This window comes from Pipistrellus hanaki (genome assembly GCF_964339955.1).
Source record: "Pipistrellus hanaki genome assembly, chromosome: 17".
NCBI lineage: Eukaryota > Metazoa > Chordata > Mammalia > Chiroptera > Vespertilionidae > Pipistrellus > Pipistrellus hanaki.
This window is the reverse complement of record NC_140519.1, coordinates 13,743,924-13,765,838: the sequence shown is the minus strand read 5'-3', so window position 1 is coordinate 13,765,838 and position 21,915 is coordinate 13,743,924. Positions and strand designations below refer to the sequence as shown.

Sequence of the window (21,915 nt, the reverse complement as noted above, 5' to 3'; positions counted from 1 at the left end):
ACTTAATTGTCATAAAAACCTTATTAGGGTATTAAATTATCTCCACTACAAAAATGGAGAATATTGGAAAATCAGGACACGAATTCAGGTAGATCTGTTCTCAGAATTTCTGTATTTAACAACTAAACTATTTTTCCTCACTATTATGTATTAGTTATTTATGATGATGATGATGATGGTGATGATGATAATGATAAATTAGTTTGGCTCAGCTGGCATGGTTCAGTGGTTGAGCGTGGATCTATGAACCAGGATGTCATGGTTCAATTCCTAGTGAGGACACATGCTCAGGTTTCAGGCTTCATCCCCAGTGGGGGGTGTGCAGGAGGCAGCCAATCAATGGTTCTGACTCATCACTGATATTTCTCTCTCTTTCTCCCTCTCCTTTCCTCTCTGAAATAAATAAAAATTTTAAAAAATGATAAATTATTTTGCATGACTCCATAGCTTCTTCTAATGACAATACCTAGATCCTTATCCTGTTACTTTGTCTGGCAACTGGCACTTCCCCTTTGCCAAAGGCAGGGTTTTCCCAGAGGAACTCTAAAAATCCTGGAAAATTGCTGTTTTTATATCTGAGCAACCTCTACTCCACCTCCAAAACCAACGAGTACTTTGCTACCAACATTGTTCATTACCTACTTTAATAACCAGGGGTTCATTTTAGGTTGTTTCCTATAAAAAAATGTGACTCCGGTGCCCCAGAGGCTTTCTGGCTCACGTACACCCCAGTTTTGCAGACGCTGCCCCACAATTTTCTGGCTGCAGAAACTACACTTCCCAGCGGCCCATGCGCACGAACTCGCTTTCCAAGCTCAGAGAGGCATCGCGGGAAAACGACCCAAGCTTTGCTGGGCAGTGCGGGTGGGAGAAACACAGAGACAGCACCTCGAAATGGCTCAGATGCAGGATGAGCAGGGAGGGGGCGCGCCCTTGACGGCGGAAGGCAGGTCGGAGGCGGAGGTTAAGCTCATTCTGTACCACTGGACACATTCCTTCAGCTCCCAAAAGGTAAAGGCCTCAGCCGGGTGGAGGGCGCAGAGGATTGGGTTTCAGCACCAGGACAGCTCCCTCGGGGCCTGACCCGCACTGGCCCACCTGGAAATAGGCCTCCCAGGCCCTGACCCCACCAAAGCTCCCTCCAGGGCAGGGGTGCTTCTTAGTGGGGGACCAGGGAGCATCTGCCTAAGATGGAAAGGCGGTGCCCGAGGCGCTGCCACTCATGGAACAAGACCAAAAGCATCACTTTCCGTGTTCGGGCTGGAGGCCTTGTCCCCTGGGCCTCACAGAGGGAGGCAGAGGGAAGCGCTTTCCAACAGCCCAGACCCAGATTTTACTCCATTTTGTTCCCATCCCTTCTCTTTCACAAGGTCTAGCTTGTTTGTATTGCAGTTTCTTCTTTGGGGAGGGTATAATCAGGTTTAGGGCACAAAGAAGTATTGGGGATGGGGAGGGTGACTGAATTATTGCCGCCAGAGTCATGGTCATTACTGGTCTTTTCTAATTCATAGGAACAAGACACCAGATTATATCTGACTTGTTAATCCTAGTACAGGAATACAGTGACAGGTCCTGACAAATGCATTGTTAGGCGATTCTGTTGCTCTGAGACCATCACAGAGTGCACATGCAGAAACCTAGACGGTACTAGCCTGCTGCATTCCAGACTGCATGGTATAGTGTATGGCTCCTAGGCTACAAGCCTGTACAGCATGTTCACGTACAAAACTACATGAGATCAAATTTACACACAAGAGAAAATGAGGCAATTAAGAGATAGGTTAAAAACAAAATATATGAGGCTGCTGCTGGTGTGACATGACATATTGTTTTACAAGTAAACTCTAAATACTGGGATAAAAGTACAGTATAGTACATACAAAAACCAGTAACATAATCATATAGTGTCATTATTAGGTATTATTATGTACTGTACATAATAGTACACACATACATAATTATAGATTGGTGGTGTAGTATGTTTGTTTACACCAGCATCACTACAAACATGTAAAATGTTGTGCTATGATGCTAGGATGGCTATGACATCACCAAGGGATAGGAATTTTCAGCTTCATTATAACCTTATGGGACCACTATCATATATGCAGTCTGTCGTTGACTCAACGATAGTCACACTGCACAGGACTGTAGCTAAAGAGGATGTTGAAAACATTAATAACTCCGGGGAGCACAGGAAAGCTGCCTAGTGGTCTCCAGGGATGCCATTGAATGGAAAGCCCCCATGCTCTGTGGTAACCGGTGTGACCTCTTCCAGGTGCGCTTGGTAATTGCTGAAAAGGCACTGAAGTGCGAGGAACATGATGTAAGTCTGCCCCTGAGTGAACACAATGAGCCTTGGTTTATGCGTTTGAACTCAACTGGAGAAGTGCCCGTCCTTATCCACGGGGAAAGCATTATTTGTGAGGCCACTCAGATCATTGATTATCTTGAACAGACTTTCCTGGATGGTAATGTTAAGGCTATTTGTGATTTCTTGGATTTACTTTTAATGCAAGTCTGTGTGTTCCCTCCATCTGTTCTTCCCTCCCTTCCTTCCCCACTCCTTCCCTTTCTTCCTTTTCTTCTTCTCCTTTTGGTTTCATGATGGTGGTTTAGTGATGAAAACTTTTCCATTTCCATAAGCGCACAAAAATAAATTAGGCCAATAACATAAATTTTGTATAAACCAGTATAACTCCATTTAAATTTCATGCAAACTAAACATTTTAATGTTTTAAATTTACATGTAAAAAAAAAAACCCTGCAGGTGTGTGGCTTGTTGTAGTTAATTTAGTTGCTTTAAGGTCAAGTTCATGATATTGATTCTAAATGTACAATATGAAAATCAGTCTCATCTGTTCTACCAAATGGTTCCACCTTAAAAGCAACAAGAGCGAAACAGAGGAATAAATTATAGGAAAGGGAGAATAGAATGTTGGTATACTTTTGAGTTCTTGTCCCCTGTTACTCCTGTATAGTTTAAATGTCATCTCTTTTTTTTTTTTTTAAATATATTTTATTGATTTTTCACAGAGAGGAAGAGAGAGGGATAGAGAGCCAGAAACATCGATGAGAGAGAATCATCGATCAGCTGCCTCTTGCACACCCCCTACTGGGAATGTGCCCGCAACCAAGGTACATGCCCTTGACCGGAATCGAACCCGGGACCTTTCAGTCCGCAGGCCGACGCTCTATCCACTGAGCCAAACCGGTCCCAGCTAAATGTCATCTCTTATAAGGAATTACAGTGCCTTTAAGTAACAATCACTTATTGATAGCCTGCTTTATATCAGCCATTTTATAATTTCTGTTCCATTCAGCCTTCAGAGAACCCACCTGAGACAGGTGCGGAGACTAGCTATTCCCATTTTGTACATGAGGGATTGCCTAGCAGTGGTCGGCAAACTCATCAGTCAACAGCACGACGACTGAAATTTCTTTTGAGAGCGAAATTTTAAAACTTAAACTTCTAATGCCACTTCTTCAAAATAGACTTGTCCAGGCCATGGTATTTTGTGGAAGAGCCACACTCAAGGGGCCAAAGAGTCCCATGTGGCTCGCAAGCCGCAGTTTGCTGACCAGGGGCCTAAAGTAATATAGCTTTTTCAGGGTAGGGCTGGAATGCAAGCCCTCCAAATCCATATCTTCATATTGTACCAACTGTCTCCCATAGTCATTGCCACTTACACATGTGTCAGTTGTTCCTCATGACAATCCTCTGAGGAGACTGTGGCTTCACTGATTTGCCCAAGATTCCACAGCTGATCAGACTGGCAGGACTGAGAACAGAACACAGAACTCCTAGCTTTCAGCAGAGCACTCTTCTGCAAAAAGAGGCTAGATGAGATCCAGTTGCTCTCCATCTCCCATCAGTTGTGTTGATGTTGATTGGGTAAATTAAAACCAAAAATGTAATATCAAATCACTGGAAACCGAGTAAGGAAATTGTCCAAGAAAAATGTCTGAGGTTCAACTTTGAAGGAAAACAGATATGGGATCTGAATGGGGCAGGGAGCCCAGGGAATTCCATGAGCAATGGGCTGCTTCTGCTCTTATTCCAGCTATTCAGTTCTCTAGGATTCTGACTGGAGGTGTTAGAGGTGGCCATTGATCTAAATGAAAGAATTTAATGAATGGCTTTTTCCTTCATCATTACCTGCCATCCCTCTGAGTCTGTATGCTGGAGATTGTCTTGAAAGTGATAGCTAATTGATTTGATATCATTTTTCTCAACTTTGAGCTTCTTGGAAATGGACAAGCCTATTAAATAGTAATTGTTATTTATTGGTAAAAGTGATTATAATAATGTGAATAAAAATAATTGTACAAGAATTCCGTTTTAAATAATCACTAGCTTTAAAATGATACAGTAAATGGGAAATCATATTTAAATCTTTTGTTAGTATCTCTTAAACTACTACTACTACTACGATTCTCTTCCTCCTCCTCCACCTTCTCCTTATCTCTTCCTCCTTACATTGTTTCTCCTCTGAGGTATTGAGTAATATGAAATATGTTACTTAATAACATAGTAATGTTAATGATTATTAGGCTTTTTTAAAATGTTCTTTAGGCTTTTCCTTTGACTGTATAACAAAAAAACTGAAACACATTCTGAGTTCTTCTCTAACAAGGGAAATACTTGGTTCTTATTGTAATTTATTGAATCAGAGGAGGAGGCATTGTGGGCTAAGTGTTAAGATAAAAATATGGAAACTAAGGACTTTAATTCTGGTGTACCAACAGAATAAGTAAGAAATCAAGAATCCTAGTTTATAGTCTGAAGCTGACCCTAACATATTCCAGGTCCTTGGTGACTTGACTTCTGTTCAATTTTATCAATTGCAGACATAAAGCAAGTCCAGCTGGTTTCTATTTTACTCATTCCTCTTTCGTAGGAGAGTAGTAATAGGGTTGTAAAAGATTATATTAAAGGACCTAAAATCCATATCAAACCAGCACAAGAACAATTAGTTGCATAAATGAAGACTAGTCTAATCTACAGATGAAGTTTATTCCAACGTATTAAATAAAAAAACAAATGTGCAAGCGTTATCACAATTATCATTGAGATACTTTATACCTATCATTAGGAATGCAGGGTGGTTAGGAAAAGAGCCAAACAAGAGACAGGCAAATGTTATCCCAATTGTCAAGGAGGTGGAATGGGGGATTCTACCAATTCGTGCTACTTAAAGTGTCTTCCATTGACCAGTGGCACTGGTATCACTGGGAGCTTGTTAGACATGTCATTAACTAACACTTAAAAAAAGAGTCTATTATGTGCCAGGCGTGATTCTAAATATTGTGTATCTTGATTTAAGTAGAGCATTTACAGTTGCTGTATATGATATCCTTGTGGAGCAGATATGGCTTGATGAAATGCACATTTTCAATTGAATAAACCATTGTATTGAAGAATATTCATTTTAGATTTCTTATACTAGGTTGCTCCTTTAGCCATAGATTGACGTATTACTTATCCTATAATAATTTTTATTTCACTTTATTTTAATTATTTTAATTGTTTGTAGACCACTCAAACATCATAAGGTAGGGGCAGTGTCTGTCTTATTAACAACAGTATTTCCAATGCCTCATATAGTGAACATTCTTTAAAAGGAACTTAATACATGCATTTGAATTATTAAAATAAGTAAATTATTGAAAATAAATGTCAACCTGGACAGGGATCTCTACTGGTGTTCATATAGGCTTCTATTCTCCGAGGAACCTAATATCCACAAATGATTTGAATAAAGACATCGCAGAAATATTATTAGATTTGTAAATGACAGAAAAGCTAGGATGGTTAATATGATGACTAGCTTAGGAAATGTTTCTAATGGAACAGTAAGATGGAAACATAACTTAGGTAAAGTTTAACAAGGTTAAATGTTGTGTGTGGATGTTGATTTCACAAAATCAACATTTTTAAAATGTTGTTTTTAAAAGTCATACCCGTTCATGAAGGATGGGAGACCTGGCTGGCTAATAAGTTACCAATAAAAACCAATATTAAAACAAAAGGCTAGTATGATCTGAAATCGTTTCAAAAGTGTAGGTTCTATCTAGAACATGGGGAATTGTAACCTGCTGCATTTTTAACTGGTTGGAATATGTAGCATTTTGGCCAGTTGCGGATGGAACTATGAAGGAGTTGGCAAATTAGAATGATAAGTGAATGGATTTTATGAGGTGTATAGTTGCCCACGGTTATAACAGGGGGCCTTTAATTAAGTGTATCCATTCTAAAGAACAGAGTGCAGTGAACTGGTATCTCCTTCACTGTTACTATTTGAATTCTGTGTTAGTCTATCAGCTGGGGATTATACTAAAAGTGACCTTTCTCAATCTCTCTCTGTTATCTGTATTTCCATGAGATAAGTCCATTAAATCACTGCTAGTTAGGGAGGAAATTTGATCACCAAGACAGTCTTTCTAAGATTTAGCCAAAGAAAGTGAATGATGGCTATACTTGATTTTTTTTAAAAGCAGTTACATGGAAGACTGGTGTAGACTTAATGAATTACTTAAGAAAGCCAATTAGATCTTTAAATGTACCCAGTTGAATTTTGTACTTTAACAGTGGTATGTTCCTGAGGTCAGAGGTTGGGTCAAAGAAAGAATTTAGAACTACTCCGTTGCTCAACCAAAGGCTGGCCAAGAGCAATCTCTTGATTCATTCTTTCAGTAGATATTTATTCGATATTAATTGGTACAAGGTCCCAATTTAAAAGACCCCAAATCATTAAAAACTTACTTATCTTCAAAGACAATTTTGTTCTATGAACTTGGACAATGCCAAACCTGCTTGCAAGACATGCATGCACTATAATTACTACTAAGTTTTCATATATATGACAACTTTTCTTACCTGGGCATTATCACCTGCCTTCCCCTGCTGGCTCTGATCGCCCACAACTACTCTCCCCTGCTGGCTATCTTGTGGCAACCATCTTGTGACCACATGGGGGTGGCCATCTTGTGCGAGGGTGTGACAATTAATTTGCATATCACCTCTTTATTATATAGGATGTCATTGCTAAGTGATCTAAGTAGAATAGAAAAAAAATCAACAAAAGGACCAAGTTAGAAATGACATCTAACTCTGTTTGCAACCAGAGTAGTGAATTTAGTAAAATAATGGAAGCTTATGCCTTTAAGTTCTTAAATCCTTTTAATTTATTGCTCTTGGAACTAAATGTAATTTTTAAAAATGGCTACAGAGTAGTTACAGTAAAGCAAGCTATTTATTAATCTAGATGAGGTATGATAGTAAGCAAATCAGGAGAACTTAGGAGAAATGGATGTGAAAGTAAATATACACACTAATAATAAGAATTTAAAATCCAGATATTTCTTATACTATTCATAATCTCTTTGGGTGAACTTTAATTTGGCCACTAGATAAAAAACAAACAAACAAACAAAAACGTGGGCATAAAATAACTGCAAAATACTAGAACATATGCTATTTTTTACTGCAAGTGGTAACCTGGAAACAAGGATGTGTTATGGTGAATATTGAATTTTGGTAATTTAATATATAATGAAAAATCCTGGGTGCATATGGTGAATTTGTGTAATTTGACACCATATAATTTTTCTTGTCTGTGTTTAGATTTGACCTTGCTAGCACCAAAGTTAAAATAACATTGAATTATATTTTTAAACCATACCTTTTGCTCCAGGCCATAACTTAATTGTTTACTATTTAGTATATTTTTTAATGGTCAGGTGTGTGACTTGAGGGATATAATCTTGTTCAGCTAGATGACGCATATTATCTTATATACTAACTAGAGGCCCATTGCAGGAAGATTCCTGTAAGAATAGGGCTTCCTGAGGATTGAGCAAATCAGAGAAGGGAGCGAAGCCGGCCAAGGCCCCTGGCCCAGTTGACAGGCCTGGACACTTCCAGAGGCTGGGGAGCAGTGAGGCTGGATCTCCCATCGGAGTGGATGGATCCTGCCTCTCTGCTTGGTCCCAGAAACCCCTGGCCAGGCTGACAGGCCCAAACACTCCAGCGGCGGGGCTGAGGGGACTGGGCACCGCCAGCTTTGTGACGGAGTGATGGTTAATTTGCATATTACTCTTTTATTAGATAGGATATCATCACTAAGTGATCTAAGTAGAATAGAAAAACAAAATCAACAAAAGGACCAAGTTAGAAATGAAATCTACTCTGTTTTCATTGAGCTAGTAAAGAAAGTTCTTCAAATAGACTTGGGAGAGTCTTTCTTGTAAACAGGTATAAAATGTCTCTTTTATCTGCATCACTGGGGAATGCAGGCAGATTAGTGAATTTAGTAAAATAATGGAAGCTTATGCCTTTAAGTCCTTAGATCCTTTTTATTTTTTGCTCTTGGAACTGAATGTGATTTTTAAAAATGATTCAAGGACATTGTTATTATCACCAGCAATATAGGGACTTGAGAATTAAAGGGCTGCAGAATACTTTTATTGTTTCTTTCTGATTAAAAAAAACATAAAACTTGTTTTCTCTCATTGTTTATCACGTTATTCTGCTTTTTTATGTTTATCTGCCTTTTTCTAAGTTGTTGCCTAAATTTAGGTGCAATACAAAACCTGTCTTCTAGGAAGTCATATCTTATGCCAGTTATTTATTTATTCTTTTTAAAAAAATTGATTTCAGAGAGGAAAGGAAAGGGGGAGAGAGAGAGAGAGATGGAAACATCAATGATGAGAGGGAATCATTGGTTGGCTGCCTCCTGCATGCCCTCTACTGGGAATGGAGCCTGCATTCCAGGCATGTGTCCTGACCAGAATTGAACCCATGACCTCCTGGTTCATAGGCCCACCCTCAACCACTAAGCCACACCAGCTAAGCTATTTATTCTTATTTATTCTTCCAGTGACTGCTAATCATGGCTTCCATTACTGCAACCCTGTTCCCCAATGCTGGAAACTCTTCCCATTGCCATTTCTTAAAAGTTCTTGATTATTACCTGGCTGGTTAGGCTCAGTAGATAGAGTGTGTGCCTGTGGACTCAAGGGTCTCAGATTCAAATCAGGTCAAGGGCACATGCCCAGGTCACAGGCACCATCCCCAGTAGGATGTGTGTGTATGTGTGTATGTATGTGTATAGTTTTAGTATATTGACCTTTAACAAATAGCCAGATCTCTCTCCAGCACAGTGTTTGAGAACAACAAATAATTGCAATTTGGGACATGTGGCCTAATGGTGAACCATGTGCAAGTGCAGAGAAACAAGGGGAATACACTGTTGAATGGACATAGGAGGGAGTGTTGTAAACAAAGAACCCATTGGAAGAAATTGAAAGTGCAAAGATTAGTTAGTGACTTCTCATTGGCTGAGTTTGGAAGCCTTCCATTGGCGGAGCTGTTACTGGGCTGGGAGGAACCTTTTCCTCCTCCAGCTGAGGTGGGAGAGTGTGTTGGAGGTGCTGGTGTGTGTCTCACCGTGGGGTCAGTAGTGACCTCTGAGGGACACATTGTGTTAGAGTTCTACCAGCCTCCCGACTCCATTGAAATGAGGGTTTTGTTTATTAATTTCCGCAGGATGATAACAAAGCTGAAAGGACTGGCAAATAAAAGTTGATAAGAGTGAGAGGGAAGAGGTGTGTAGTTCAGAGGAAATTCCCAGCTGTGTTTGGACTGCTGTGCTCTGGTGACAGGAGGTGGCGGCCCATGGTGCACATGGTCCTGGATAAGGTGCGCTCGGGCGAGGCTGAGCAGAACCCGCAGGTGTTTTCTGTGCTGACACAGCGTTTTGGGAGAGAGTGATTTTTGTTCCCAAAGATGCGCTAGGTCTTATTTTCAGGGGATGTCTTATTTTTCCATAAGAAGAATACAGTACACATTTATTGTTAAATGAAAATAAAGGAAATTTATTACCTGTATATGGTAGGGTAGTATGGTAGTTGTCAACACAAACCAGACAAACTGTGAATCCTACAGTATCAAGAATTTACTCATTTATTCAATGACAAGCATGTCATCATCTTCTGGAACATCATCATAACAATCCAATTCCTGAATTTTCTGGTGAATTTCTTGTGAGTCCATTTCTTTCAGAATCAGTGGACCAAATCTCTCATGTTTAGCAATAGCACTGTCTTTAAATGAATACTTCTTGTCAAGGTAGCCTGCTCACAGTGCATTTGCAATGCAACTGTCAGTGATTTTCTCCCATGAATTCTTCACCCAAGTCACAACTTCTTGCAGTTTAGGTTTCACAAAGTTTCCATGCTGATTTCTCTCCATTCCATTTTCAATGTAGTCATTAATTTCCATGTGTAAATTGTCTTTGAATGGCTTGTTTATTGCAATATCAAGAGTCTGGAGATAGGCCTTATTTTCAGGGGGATGCCTTATATTTCACGCAGAAGGAAACCTGTAAGTAGGTCTTATTTTCGGGGAAACACCGTAGCAGTGGTGTACTGTGCCAAGAGCATTACTTGCATGCATTTCAACATTGGAAGACTCAGCCTGGCCGCATAAAGCCTCCCTCCCCAGAAAGCAACCAGCCCTCTTTTCCCTGCTCTCTCCCACCTTCCAGGGGTACGAGGCTACTCTCCTGGACACAAGCTTCAGGCCTGGCACCAGAAGGCAGCCAGAGCCAGGAGCCAGGAGTTTAACCACCTGGGAAGCATTTAAGAATGCTGCACCATTTACGGTATTAAGCTGAGGTTCTTAGAGTCCTAAAGCAGTAACTGGTTCTTAAACTTTTTGGTTTCTGGGTCACTTTGTATTAGACATTATTGAGAATGCCTGGGCCACATCCATCAATATCGACCACACTGGCAGATAAAGCGAAGAGAAGTCTGAAACACAATAACACAAAGGCCTAAGCGCCATGCACTGTGGGAGGGAGGAGTCAGGTAGTCCCTGTGCAACGCTGTACATGGAGAGAGGGGAGTGAAAAAACAACCAATATCTTCGAATTACAAAAAAAACAGCTTTGACCTTGGGGAGCCCCTGAGAGTGTCTTGGGAAAGCTCAGGGATTCTCAGAGGACACTTGTCCTTTGTGGTCTATGAATAGAATTCAGGAGATTTGAGATCTCATTTAGATGGGGGAAATTATATCTTGTTTTCACTAATTTCCAGTAGACATTTATTATCTCCTCTCCTTTCTAATGTAGGCATAATCCCACAGCAGTAGCAGGAATGCCTCTGACTTTGTTACCAATAGGAATCACAGATGTGCTCATAACGTATCAAGTTATTGCAGATATTTAAAATGATCATTTATGCCGAGACCGGTTTGGCTCAGTGGATAGAGCATCAGCCTGTGGACTGAAGTGTCCCAGGTTCGATTCCGGTCAAGGGCATGTACCTTGGTTTCAGGCACATCCCCAGTGGGGGGTGTGCAAGAGGCAGCTGGTCGATGTTTTTCTCTCATTGACGTTTCTAACTCTCTGTCCCTCTCAATTCCTCTCTGTGTAAAATCAATAAAATATATTTAAAAAATAAATAAATAAAACGATCATTTATGCTCCATTTTTTTTGAATGCTAGACTTGCTGCTAAATCTTGTTGATATATTTACACATAGGCACCCATATTAGTATTTTATCATTTAAAATTACTTTTATAACTGTATTTTAATATCAATTTCCTATACAATCATATGCTTCTATTTTATGCCTTTAAAAACAAACAAACAACAACAAGAATTTATTTTCATGATTACATGTCTTGTAGATTAGCTGAGTTTGCCTCATACAGGCTGGCCTCAACCCCAGACTGCAGGGTCAGCTCAGGTCTTCTCTTTCTGAGACTCATGATCAAGGGCAAGAATCTATTTGGAATGAGTGATTCTTATAATGGATTACTTGACCACACAGAGTGCTAACACAGCTTGTATTTCACACATTTAAGAATAATATTTTGAGCAGAGGGTGGTGGTTAAGAACTCTCAGCATTTCAAGGACCTTAGAAGGCATCTGGCGTGTTGTACTATGGAAGTGGGATGTGTGTACCGTGCATTGATTGGTTGGCTTCCCAGTGATACACTGAGATCAAGAGATCTTGGAAGGTCAGCAAGGAAGTGTGCTCTGGTTGGGTAAATCCCCTGTTGGCAGGCGGGGTGTAGCTGACACTTCATTCTGGATGATCCTAATGCGGCCTTCAGAATTGGATAACCTAGCAGTTTGAAGAACAATCCATCTTGTGTTTTCTTAGAGAGTCAGAAATAGCCTGTTGGCTTCAAAAACTTGTGCTACTGGGTCTGGCATTATGAAATCTTCCCTGCAACCAACTCTGAATTGTCAACACTTATGAATGAGTGGGTGATGCTCAAAAGGATTCTAAGTTCAATAAATAACCCAAACTGAGAAATAAATCAATAAAACCGAGACTGTTCTTTTCACTTGTTGGAAGAAGGTAGTTGGCATTTTTGTTTTTTTCCGGGCAGTTTGAGAGGTGGAAATGGGAAGTGATTCTGAAGGGACATTGCACTCGCTTTTGGGGCATGTAATTCATCTTTATCATCTTTAGTCTTTAAAAAGTAAGTTTTTTTTTTTTTTTTTTTAAAGATGTTATGGTGATGTAATAAAACTGTATTAAGAGATAGATGATTTTAGTTCTTGTTCTGCCTCTAATTAGCTGTGGGATCTTGGGAGAATGTCTTGGCTTCTATATCTCAGTGCCCTTATACTGGAGAGCTTCTCCAGCTCAAATGCACTAGTCCCCTTTTCTGCTGGAGATAGATACAAGACCCCAGTGGATGGCTGAAATTGTGGATAGTACCAAACCCTACATATTATGTTTTTTCCTATGCATACATGACTGTAATAAAGTTTAATTTATAAATTAGGCCTAGGAAGAGATTAGCAACAATAACAATAATAATAAAACCGAACAGTTATAACACCACACTGCAATAAAAGTTATGTGAATGGCTTTGGGACTATTATGAAATAAAGAGCGTGACTTAAACACAAGCTCTGTGATGCTGTGACACTTGGATCTGATAACTGAGACAACTACTAAGTGACTGACAGGAAGGGACAGCATGAAATTTCATCATGCTACTCAGAAGGGCGTGCAATGCAAAACATATGAATTGCTTATTTCTAGAACTTTTCGTTTAATGTTTTTGGATCATGGGTGAATGCAGGTAGCTGAAGCAATGGAAAGTGAAACCATGAATACATACATGTATCTGCTATTGTCTATAATTCCTAGTAATTTGGGAATGTATGAATTAATTTGTTAATTAAAATTTACTGTGTACCTGTTTTGAGGCAAATATGGTATTAAGTACTGAGGATGCAAAAAAGAACATGGTCCTTGTCCTCAAGGAGTCTATAAGTCTAGATTTTAACCAGAAAATGAGGATTCATGTAAAATCCACTTTCCAAAGATAACATTTTAGAAATTCCATGAAGATTGTCATTTCACACTCACTAGCATCAATAGGGTAACTCTTGGGGTTAATTGGAAACCTAGGAGAGATTAGTCCCTGCACATCTGTCTGTAATGAGCTTGCATTCTTAACCAACCTTCACCAAGGGCCTGAAATGTATGGGGCACTATGCTAGACCCTAAAACATAGGCCCCTTACCCTGGCAGAGGTTCATGGGGCAAAAAGATACAAATAATTAAGATGATCAGGGCTCTAATGGAGTATGTTCACGGTATTTTGTGTGTATAGAGGAAGGCACGCCTGGCCCAGTTAGATACGGGTAGTTGTAGTTATGGAAGAGCTGGCATGTCTGCACCTTGAGGGCTGAGCAGTAATCAGTAAGGCGGAGAAGTGTGAGAATGCCAGAAAGATCATGATTTGGGATCTGGCCTGGTACTTTAGGCCATTTTGAAATTGGAATCTCTGGGCTGGGGAGATATCTGTTAAAGCCTTGATATAATATTGAAAATGTTAATGATGAGATGTTGGGTTTTTGATTCTGATGTAATATTTCATTGATAACGTTCCCTCTAATGTGTGTGTATGTGTTTGTATATGCACTTTAGAAAAAACGCCCAGGTTAATGCCTGACAAAGGAAGCATGTATTACCCACGGGTCCAACACTATCGGGAACTGCTCGACTCCTTGCCAATGGATGCCTATACGCACGGCTGCATTTTGCACCCGGAGCTGACCGTGGACTCTATGATCCCAGCTTATGCAACAACAAGGATTCGCAGTATGTAAAAACCTTAATGATTTGAATTCTGTCCTGAGTTTCTTTTAATTCATTTAAGATCTAGCACGAGCATTGAGAGGAGATGGGAACAGAGTTGTTGAGTTTGCTTCACGGATGGGAGTGTGATAGATGGATCATGCACCCAGAGTGATCTGTGCTTTAGCTGTTCAGCTGGGCATTTATGGCCTATAGGTCCTGATTTTCCAGCTCTTGGCTTTGAGCGCCAAGTTTGGCTAAGTAAAGACCATGACGTGTTCTCATGGACAGCTGGACTGGGAATCAGGAAAGCTGGCATCCATGGGGAACAGAGGCAATTGAACTCATTCACATTTCTGGTTCTTCCCTTTCATTGTGTGAGGGAGCTGAACTTCAGGCTGTTTCACTTTCCTCTAAATTCAATGACTGCAGAATTATAGGGCTTGAATTCGCCATCTGGCTCTCTTCTACCCTGTCCTGGCTTGCGGAAGGAGTAGGTTGCTACATGAGGTGTGGAACAGAGGGAGGGTGCGCTGTGGCATAATAATTGGGGACAGGAAAATTGGGGAAGGTGGCTGTGGTCAGATTCTGTGGATGTCTGACTAGAAACACACACCTCCATCTTCTAAACCTAGAAACTACATTCTTTCCAAGCCTCACCTTTATCATTGTCTTATGTTATTTTTCTTTCTTTTTGGTACCTCTCCTCCTCCCTCTTCTCCTCTCCCTTCCCTTCCCTCCTCTTCCACACTCTCTTTTTCTCCTCTCTCTTCCTGCTTCTCATCTTCCTCTTGTTCCCCCTCCTTCTCTTCATAAAGACTCGTCTATGACTTGAAACAAGTGTTCCAATAGATATAATTCTGCCACCTAGAATTTGTATATATATTTTAAATAAGGCTTTGCCCTTTTCTGCATATAGGAGTTCCTTACAGAAAACTTGAAAGGTATGGAAAGGTGGAGCAAGTACCCTGCACCCAGCACTTATGACATTCTGGGTCTTTCCTCAGCTCCTTCCCTCAGCTCCCCCTGGCTGTGCCGCAGCTTCTCATTGAATCCTCCCTCTGAGCAGGCACTCTGATGGGCCCATGTTAAAGGTGATAAAACTGAGGCACAGAGAGGGGGAGCCTGAGGCAGAGGCAGGGCATGAACCCCCGAACTCCTGCTCTTACCGCCGAGTTTCCCCTTCTCCTTGTTTCTCGCACAGAAGGCAGGAAATAATTTTCTATTTCAAAAATGATTTCCTTCTCAGGCCAAATTGGTAACACAGAGTCCGAACTGAAGAAACTCGCTGAAGAAAACCCAGATTTGCAAGAGGCCTACATTGCAAAACAGAAGCGACTGAAAGTGAGTAGACTAGATGTCCTCAGCGGACCCCCACTGCTTGTGCTAAGTGTTCTGACTTTAGCACTGTTTCTAGAACCTCTCCTGTCAGAGACCGCAGGTCCCCAGCACACCATTTGCCTTGGGCTCATGCTGCGCTTTCAGAAAGAATTTTTCTTTAGTCTGCTTGCTATTCAGACCTAATGGCAGCTGTTTACACAGCGGATATTTTGCGTGCTGGCTCCCAAGCACAGCCCTAAAAGGTAAGAGCAGGTTAACAGAACATTCGAGGCCTCTGTCACTGCAGGTGCTCTGCACGTCAGGCCTAGGCTGTCCTCTGTCTGTGGCTTCTCTGCCTCCTAATGGCTTCATCAGTTACCGTTGACCCTTCTCTCTCTCTTAAAATTTTTTCTTTTAATTGATTTCAGAGAGGAAGGGAGAGAGAGAGAGAGAGATAAAGACATCAATGATGAGAGAGAATCATTGGTTGACAGCCTCCTGCAATGCCCCACACTGGGACTGAGCCCGCAACCCAGGCATGTGCCCTGACTGGGAATCGAACGGTGACCTCCTGGTTCATAGGTTGACTCTCAACCACTGAGCCATGCCAACCAGGCGGCCTTTCTCTTTCTGTTGATTTTTTCCTATGGCCCAGCTATGCGTGCCAGCTTCTCCCATATTAAAGATCTAGCAAGCAGCAACACCCACCCTCCCGCAGCTTCCCATCTTCCTTTACCTTTTCTGAGCTAAAGGAGCATCTCAGAAGAGACGGAACACCTGCACATAGCCCTGCTTGTTTCCCACTTGCTCCGTGCCTCACTGCCTTCAGGTTTCTCCCTCACCCAGAGCCTTCAGTTATTCCAGGTACTCATTCAGCAAAGCCCACTGACATTCCCCTCCTGAGCTGGGCCCGAGAAGCATCTCTGTGCCCTCATCCTCTTCGCCCTCTCTGGCCCTCTGGTGCACAGGAGTGGCCAGGGAGCAATGGCCCTGGTCCTGGGACATTTGCATGGCGGCGCCTTTCCCCCACAACTTAGCTTTTGCTTTAAGGAAGCTATTGTAGTTCTTTTCAATTCCAACAAACGGTTCCCAACGATAGTTTACATCTGCTTTGCTCTTCATCGCTTGTTTTTACAGGCTTAAGTAATCCATTGCATTATTTTTGTTAATTAGTCAAAGCTGCTGGACCATGACAATGTCAAATATTTGAAGAAAATTCTGGATGAGCTGGAGAAAGTCTTGGATCAGGTCGAGACGGAGTTGCAAAGAAGAAACGAAGAAACCCCAGGTAGGTTCTCACTTGTATTCCTTTTTCCTGGACCCCGGGAGTGTCTAGGGAACAGTCGTAGACTTCAATAACCATGCTCTCCCATTATTTTCATGGGCAGTTTGGATTTAGTAAACAATCCTGAGAAGCTGAGAGCCTCCATGCCGGCGGAGTTAACCTATATTTCCTCTGGGTTAGGGAAACGATAGGTGGGCTTTAGGAATATCCTAGACACTTCGGCCTGAAGTGTCACCTGGTGAGTGCTGCTCTCAGTCACGATGGGAAGTGTACCAGAGTCCCTACGCGAAGCAAGTTTCAGCTAATGGGGTCATCAGCTTTGCTGTCAACCTGCTTAGCACCCTGGACGGGAGCCCTGGCTGCATGCTAAGTCAGGTGCACAGGTACAGTGCGTGGATGCTCCCCAGCTGGCCTGCCCGTCTGCACGTGCTGACCTCATTTCATCCCTGACTGTAGATGAGAAGTTGTCCCTCTGCCTAAGGAAAGAATCAGAGGGAACATTCAAGCACCTACTCAGGTCACTCAACTAAACCAACTCCTGTAGCGACATGTTTGAAACAGGCGAGGTTGGAATTGCACAATCATAACCTAAATTGTGCAGAAGAGTACTTCAGGGGTCCTATTTCACATCGATGCAGACTGACCGGCAATGAGATATCAGGGCTTTCCTACATTCAGTGTTACTGTTGTTGTCCCAAATGATAGATGGGCTTTGAGCTCAAAGGACCCTGGTTCCACTTAGGCATTGAGGTGGCTGGCAGATGTTAAGTCTCCCTGAGCCTGGGATACGTATACATGGCCTTTGTTTTTAGCATAAAATTACTCGCCGAGTAGGACTGCCAGGGAAATGTACCATGGCCTTCATCTCCTGCTGTCCTCACACCTGCCCTCAAGACTGAGACGTAAGATGCCGCCAGGTAGAGTCGGCCTGTGTGTGTGTGGGCAAGGCCCTAACTCTCCGTGTCCCGTGTCCCTTTCTCTGATTAGAAGAGGGTCGCCAGCCCTGGCTGTGCGGGGAGTCCTTCACCCTGGCCGACGTCTCGCTCGCTGTCACGCTGCATCGCCTGAAGTTCCTGGGGTTTGCGCGGAGAAACTGGGGGAATGGAAAGCGACCCAACTTGGAAACCTATTACGAGCGCGTCTTGAAGAGGAAAACGTTTAACAAGGTTCTGGGGCATGTCAACAACATCCTAATCTCCGCGGTGCTGCCCACGGCGCTCCGGGTGGCCCGGAAGAGGGCCCCCAAAGTCCTTGGCACCACCCTGGTGGTTGGTTTGCTCGCGGGAGTGGCTTATTTTGCTTTCATGCTATTCAGAAAGAGGTTTGGGAACCTGGTATTAATAATTAGGCCCAGACCAAATTATTTCTAGGCTTGCGGGGATCCGGTGGTGGCAACTCACCCTACACATTTAGCTCTCAGCCTTGTCCACTCTGCCAGGCCCAGCGAGGAATGATCCTGGGCAACCAGCACAAACCATAATCTTACTTTACTCTTTGGGTAGTTTCTGTCAGGGAGGTGGCAACGAACGTTACGGGGCTGGTCATGCTGCGATGACTGATTTGCAAACCTAAACGAATCTCTCCTTAAAACACGCGCGAAGGACCAGGCATGTTAACGCTGATAGGTAGAGAATAGTCCCTGAACTCAAAATGCCAGTTTAGGTTCTGAATTTTATATTTTTTTGGGGGGGAAAGGTTATTATTACAAGCAGACAGTAATAATAACCTGAGGTTGCCCATAGCTCTTCATCTGAGACTATTTTGATATGCCGAGTGCTGAGTAGTTAGCAGTATTTGCCCCTGGAATTTAGGCGTCCTATTTGTTACACAGCGTGGGGTTCAGACAGCAGCAGGGAGCAGCAGTGCTCCATGTTAGCAGGGCGGGCTTCAGGCAGAAAGAAGGGAGCGAAGAGAAAAGGGAGAGGGAGAAAGGGAGAAGGAAGTCTACGCTGTCCAGAGCAGAGCCGTGGAGTACAACTTCCAGAAGCCTCCAGAAGCCTCCAGAGCTGCCTGGCCCCCAAGGAAACATTACTCTGATGACCTGTGCCCACTGCCCCCCCTCCCCCCCCCCGTCCTCCCGTAGCTGAGAGCCTTGGAAAAATGAGGCTAAAGACTTAAGAGGTGGAGTGGCTAGAGAAAACCCAGGCTTTCTAGTATAGCACCTCATTGAATTGAGTGTTAACTCTAACTGCATCTGAGACACGCTGGCATCTGTTGATTTAATAAGGTGAACTGCTTATGTACTTGGTGTGAGATGCCCACTTAGCATTTACATGAAGACATGTCTGCTTAGCATTTACATGAAGACATGAAGTGACATAAAAAAAAAAGTTCCTTTCTTTTCACGGTTCCCCAATTCGCTGGTGCCTATGGACCGTTGTGTCCAGTCCCATGCGGCTGAGTAGTGGGTTTTGAGGAGGTGGGAGCACTAAACATGCCCATTCTGCATTTGGGAGGCTGGTGTGTTCACCCAAAAACTGTCATCTGGGCCCTGCATCGATTTATGATCCTCAACAAATCTTTAGAAGGTTCCAGAGGAAGAGAAAGATCTAGTGTTAGCCGCTGGCAGTTAATGAACAGGAGATGAAGTAAACAGCTAGATAGTCATGTCACCAATATCCGTTCATATACACCTAGGCATCTTGCAGGTGCCTCAGTCCATGTGAAAGGACAATCCCAGTGTGTCCCATGGACAGCCGCAGAGCTGCATCCAACAGTTTGGCTCGGGAGAAATCTTTCTTGGTGCCAGGCAGACAGATGCTCTAGAGCTGGGCAGAAATGCCTTATTCTCTTTGCCAGAGTCTCAGGTCTCTGGCAAAGAGAATAAGGATCCAAGGGTCCAGCGAGCCACATGAGCTTGCTTGGACTGACTGCCCCACATTGGCTGTGCAGGAGAGCCAAGACTGGACTATTTCTCTAATAGGAATCAGTCACTGCTAGGACACAATGGCTTTTTGATGGTAAAGGCTTCTATAATTCCATTTCATGATCCAGTTGTTTCAGAAAAGCTTGATGAACTGGATTTTCTGTGTTTACAAAAAATTAATAACATTTCCGGTGTGAACTCAATCCAGCAATCATTAATAGACAGGCAGCTTTTATGATGTCTTAATTGTGCACTTCAGCGCACCGTTGTATAGAATGAAATTTGTTGCTGGAACATTGCAGTCCATGTACTCATACAAGATCCACAAAACTGATTATTTGGTAGTTCTCACTGTTGTTTGTCACCTTGTTAGAAGCAAGAACTCAGACATGAGAAAACCTAAATTGGATTTTTATAAAAACTACAAAGGATATTTACTGATGTCAGGGAGGTTCATTAAGAATAAAGATTAGAAGCCAGTGCTGGCTTTTCCTTAAATTTATATAATTACTGAACCAGAGAAAATCTATTAGGAAGTGTCCGTAATTTTCCGATAAAGTTTCATTGGAAATAAGCTTGTGTCAATATTAAAGATGATGCATCGCGGACATTCTGCTTGTTTTATGACTACCCTTGACTACGTTTGTTTAGGGACATCATGGCCACTAGATGTCGCTGATCACCCAGCAGTCTGAGACTGGGCATTCTTTAGGTTTAGCAAAGCCTTCTGAAATGTTTCAACTGAAGATAAACATGAATGATCTCAGTTTCCGAAATTAGGACATCTTCATCAAATCATCTGTAGAAAAGCTCGAGGCACATGTGGTATTGATTTCTGATGAATTGGAAGGGATAACACCATGTCAAGCTAAAGAGCTGAACACGCATTATCAGCAAGATAGGCACTTCTTTGTGTTTTCTTCTTCATGATCATTGGTGACTGGCCAATGTGCTCCTCAGTTTCCCAAATTTGTGTAACTATCACAATTAGAAAAATGCCCGAGGTACTAAGTTTATGATGGCTATTTGTGTCTTAATGCATAAACACGGTTTTATTGTTATTACAATGATATGCCTTTGGAATCCCATTTCCTTAATTGCAGATAGTTGTAAATTGCTTGCTCAATTTTTAGTAGTTGTCGATATTGACACAGAGTTGTAGATATTTTGGTGTTGTGGAATGTAATAGAGAGGTCAAGATACTATTCTGCCTGTAAGATAAATAAAAATAATTGGAAAAGAAATATGTACCCTGCAAGTACTAATTTTGTAATCTTATTGAGAAAACAGATGCGTTTGTTTCACTTAAAATCAAAGCATAATGTGGGAAATAGTAAAACAAGCAGAAGTTAGGTATTCAAGATATTTAGCAATAGAATGCCATATTCTCCTTATAACAAAAATTACTGACCATGATTTACTTACATACACACAATTTTATGGTTAAAATGAATGGCAGCTTAAAGAATTGCATATTGAATCTGATCATTAAAGGAACTCTTTTATAGCCAGCCACCTCACAGAGGGTAGCATGAAAATGATAAACAAGGAGAAAGTATTCTTTTTCCAAAACAGTTTTATTACATATATACTGGGTTTCAAATATGACTCTACTTATGATATTTATATCTATTTTGATATAGCTAATTCTCTTTCTTCTATTGACTTATAGGTGATAAAATTTCAAGTTACCATCCACATTTCTGGCCTTGATAAGCTTAGCTATTATTCTAATCATCAAGTAGAAACTGAGTACTACTTTTGTTTTATATTGAGGCAAAGCAAATGAAATGAAAATTAAATTGACCTTTTTTTCCCTAAGTAGGCAAACACAAACAAAAAAAGGAGCAATTTTGAATACCCAGGGAAATTCATGTGCATATACAAGTCAATAGTCTTTTCAGAAAAGAAACGAGCACCATGGTAAAGACACAAAAATAAAAATAATGCAACGAATAATTTGGCATTTGGACATCACCTTCATATTATTCATGCCAAATATCTGGCCCACTTATATTATCTCCACCATTCAAGTCAGAATGTCTTAACTGTCTAATTCCCCAGAACACTGTGTTTTACTAGGTTAGGTGGTAGATTGGAAGCCACGTGAGGGAGTATAATTTCTAGAGTGAGGAGGATAGTTTTAACTGTGTGTTACATAATGCAAATGAAGAGAGGCGGGGAGAAAGAGAACTCGCCTCGTGGAGGATTAGAAAGGCAGGGAGTGCATGATAAAAGCAATCCCCTGTATTTCTTGCTTCTGAGTTGAGCTCTGGGTTTGGACATAGGAGGGAGGAAGGACTGTCATGAGGTTCAGAGGTGCGGAT

General features: G+C 41.7%; 1 protein-coding gene across 3 annotated transcripts; it reads left to right on the top strand.

The window, feature by feature from the left end:
* Positions 1–842: 842 nt before the first annotated feature.
* GDAP1 (ganglioside induced differentiation associated protein 1) lies at positions 843–21,915 on the top strand. Of its 3 annotated transcripts, XM_084865015.1 has the most exons (7): positions 843–1,011; positions 2,279–2,471; positions 13,968–14,141; positions 15,367–15,461; positions 16,611–16,725; positions 17,710–17,888; positions 20,240–21,915. In XM_084865015.1, the coding sequence occupies exons 1-7, from the start codon at positions 895–897 to the stop codon at positions 20,255–20,257; spliced, it is 891 nt and encodes a 296-aa protein (XP_084721141.1). In that variant the 5' UTR covers positions 843–894; the 3' UTR covers positions 20,258–21,915. The 3 variants fall into 3 exon arrangements, with proteins under 3 accessions (XP_084721141.1, XP_084721140.1, XP_084721142.1); XM_084865014.1 differs by having other exon boundaries at positions 17,710–21,915; XM_084865016.1 differs by having other exon boundaries at positions 922–1,011; positions 2,279–2,326; positions 17,710–21,915.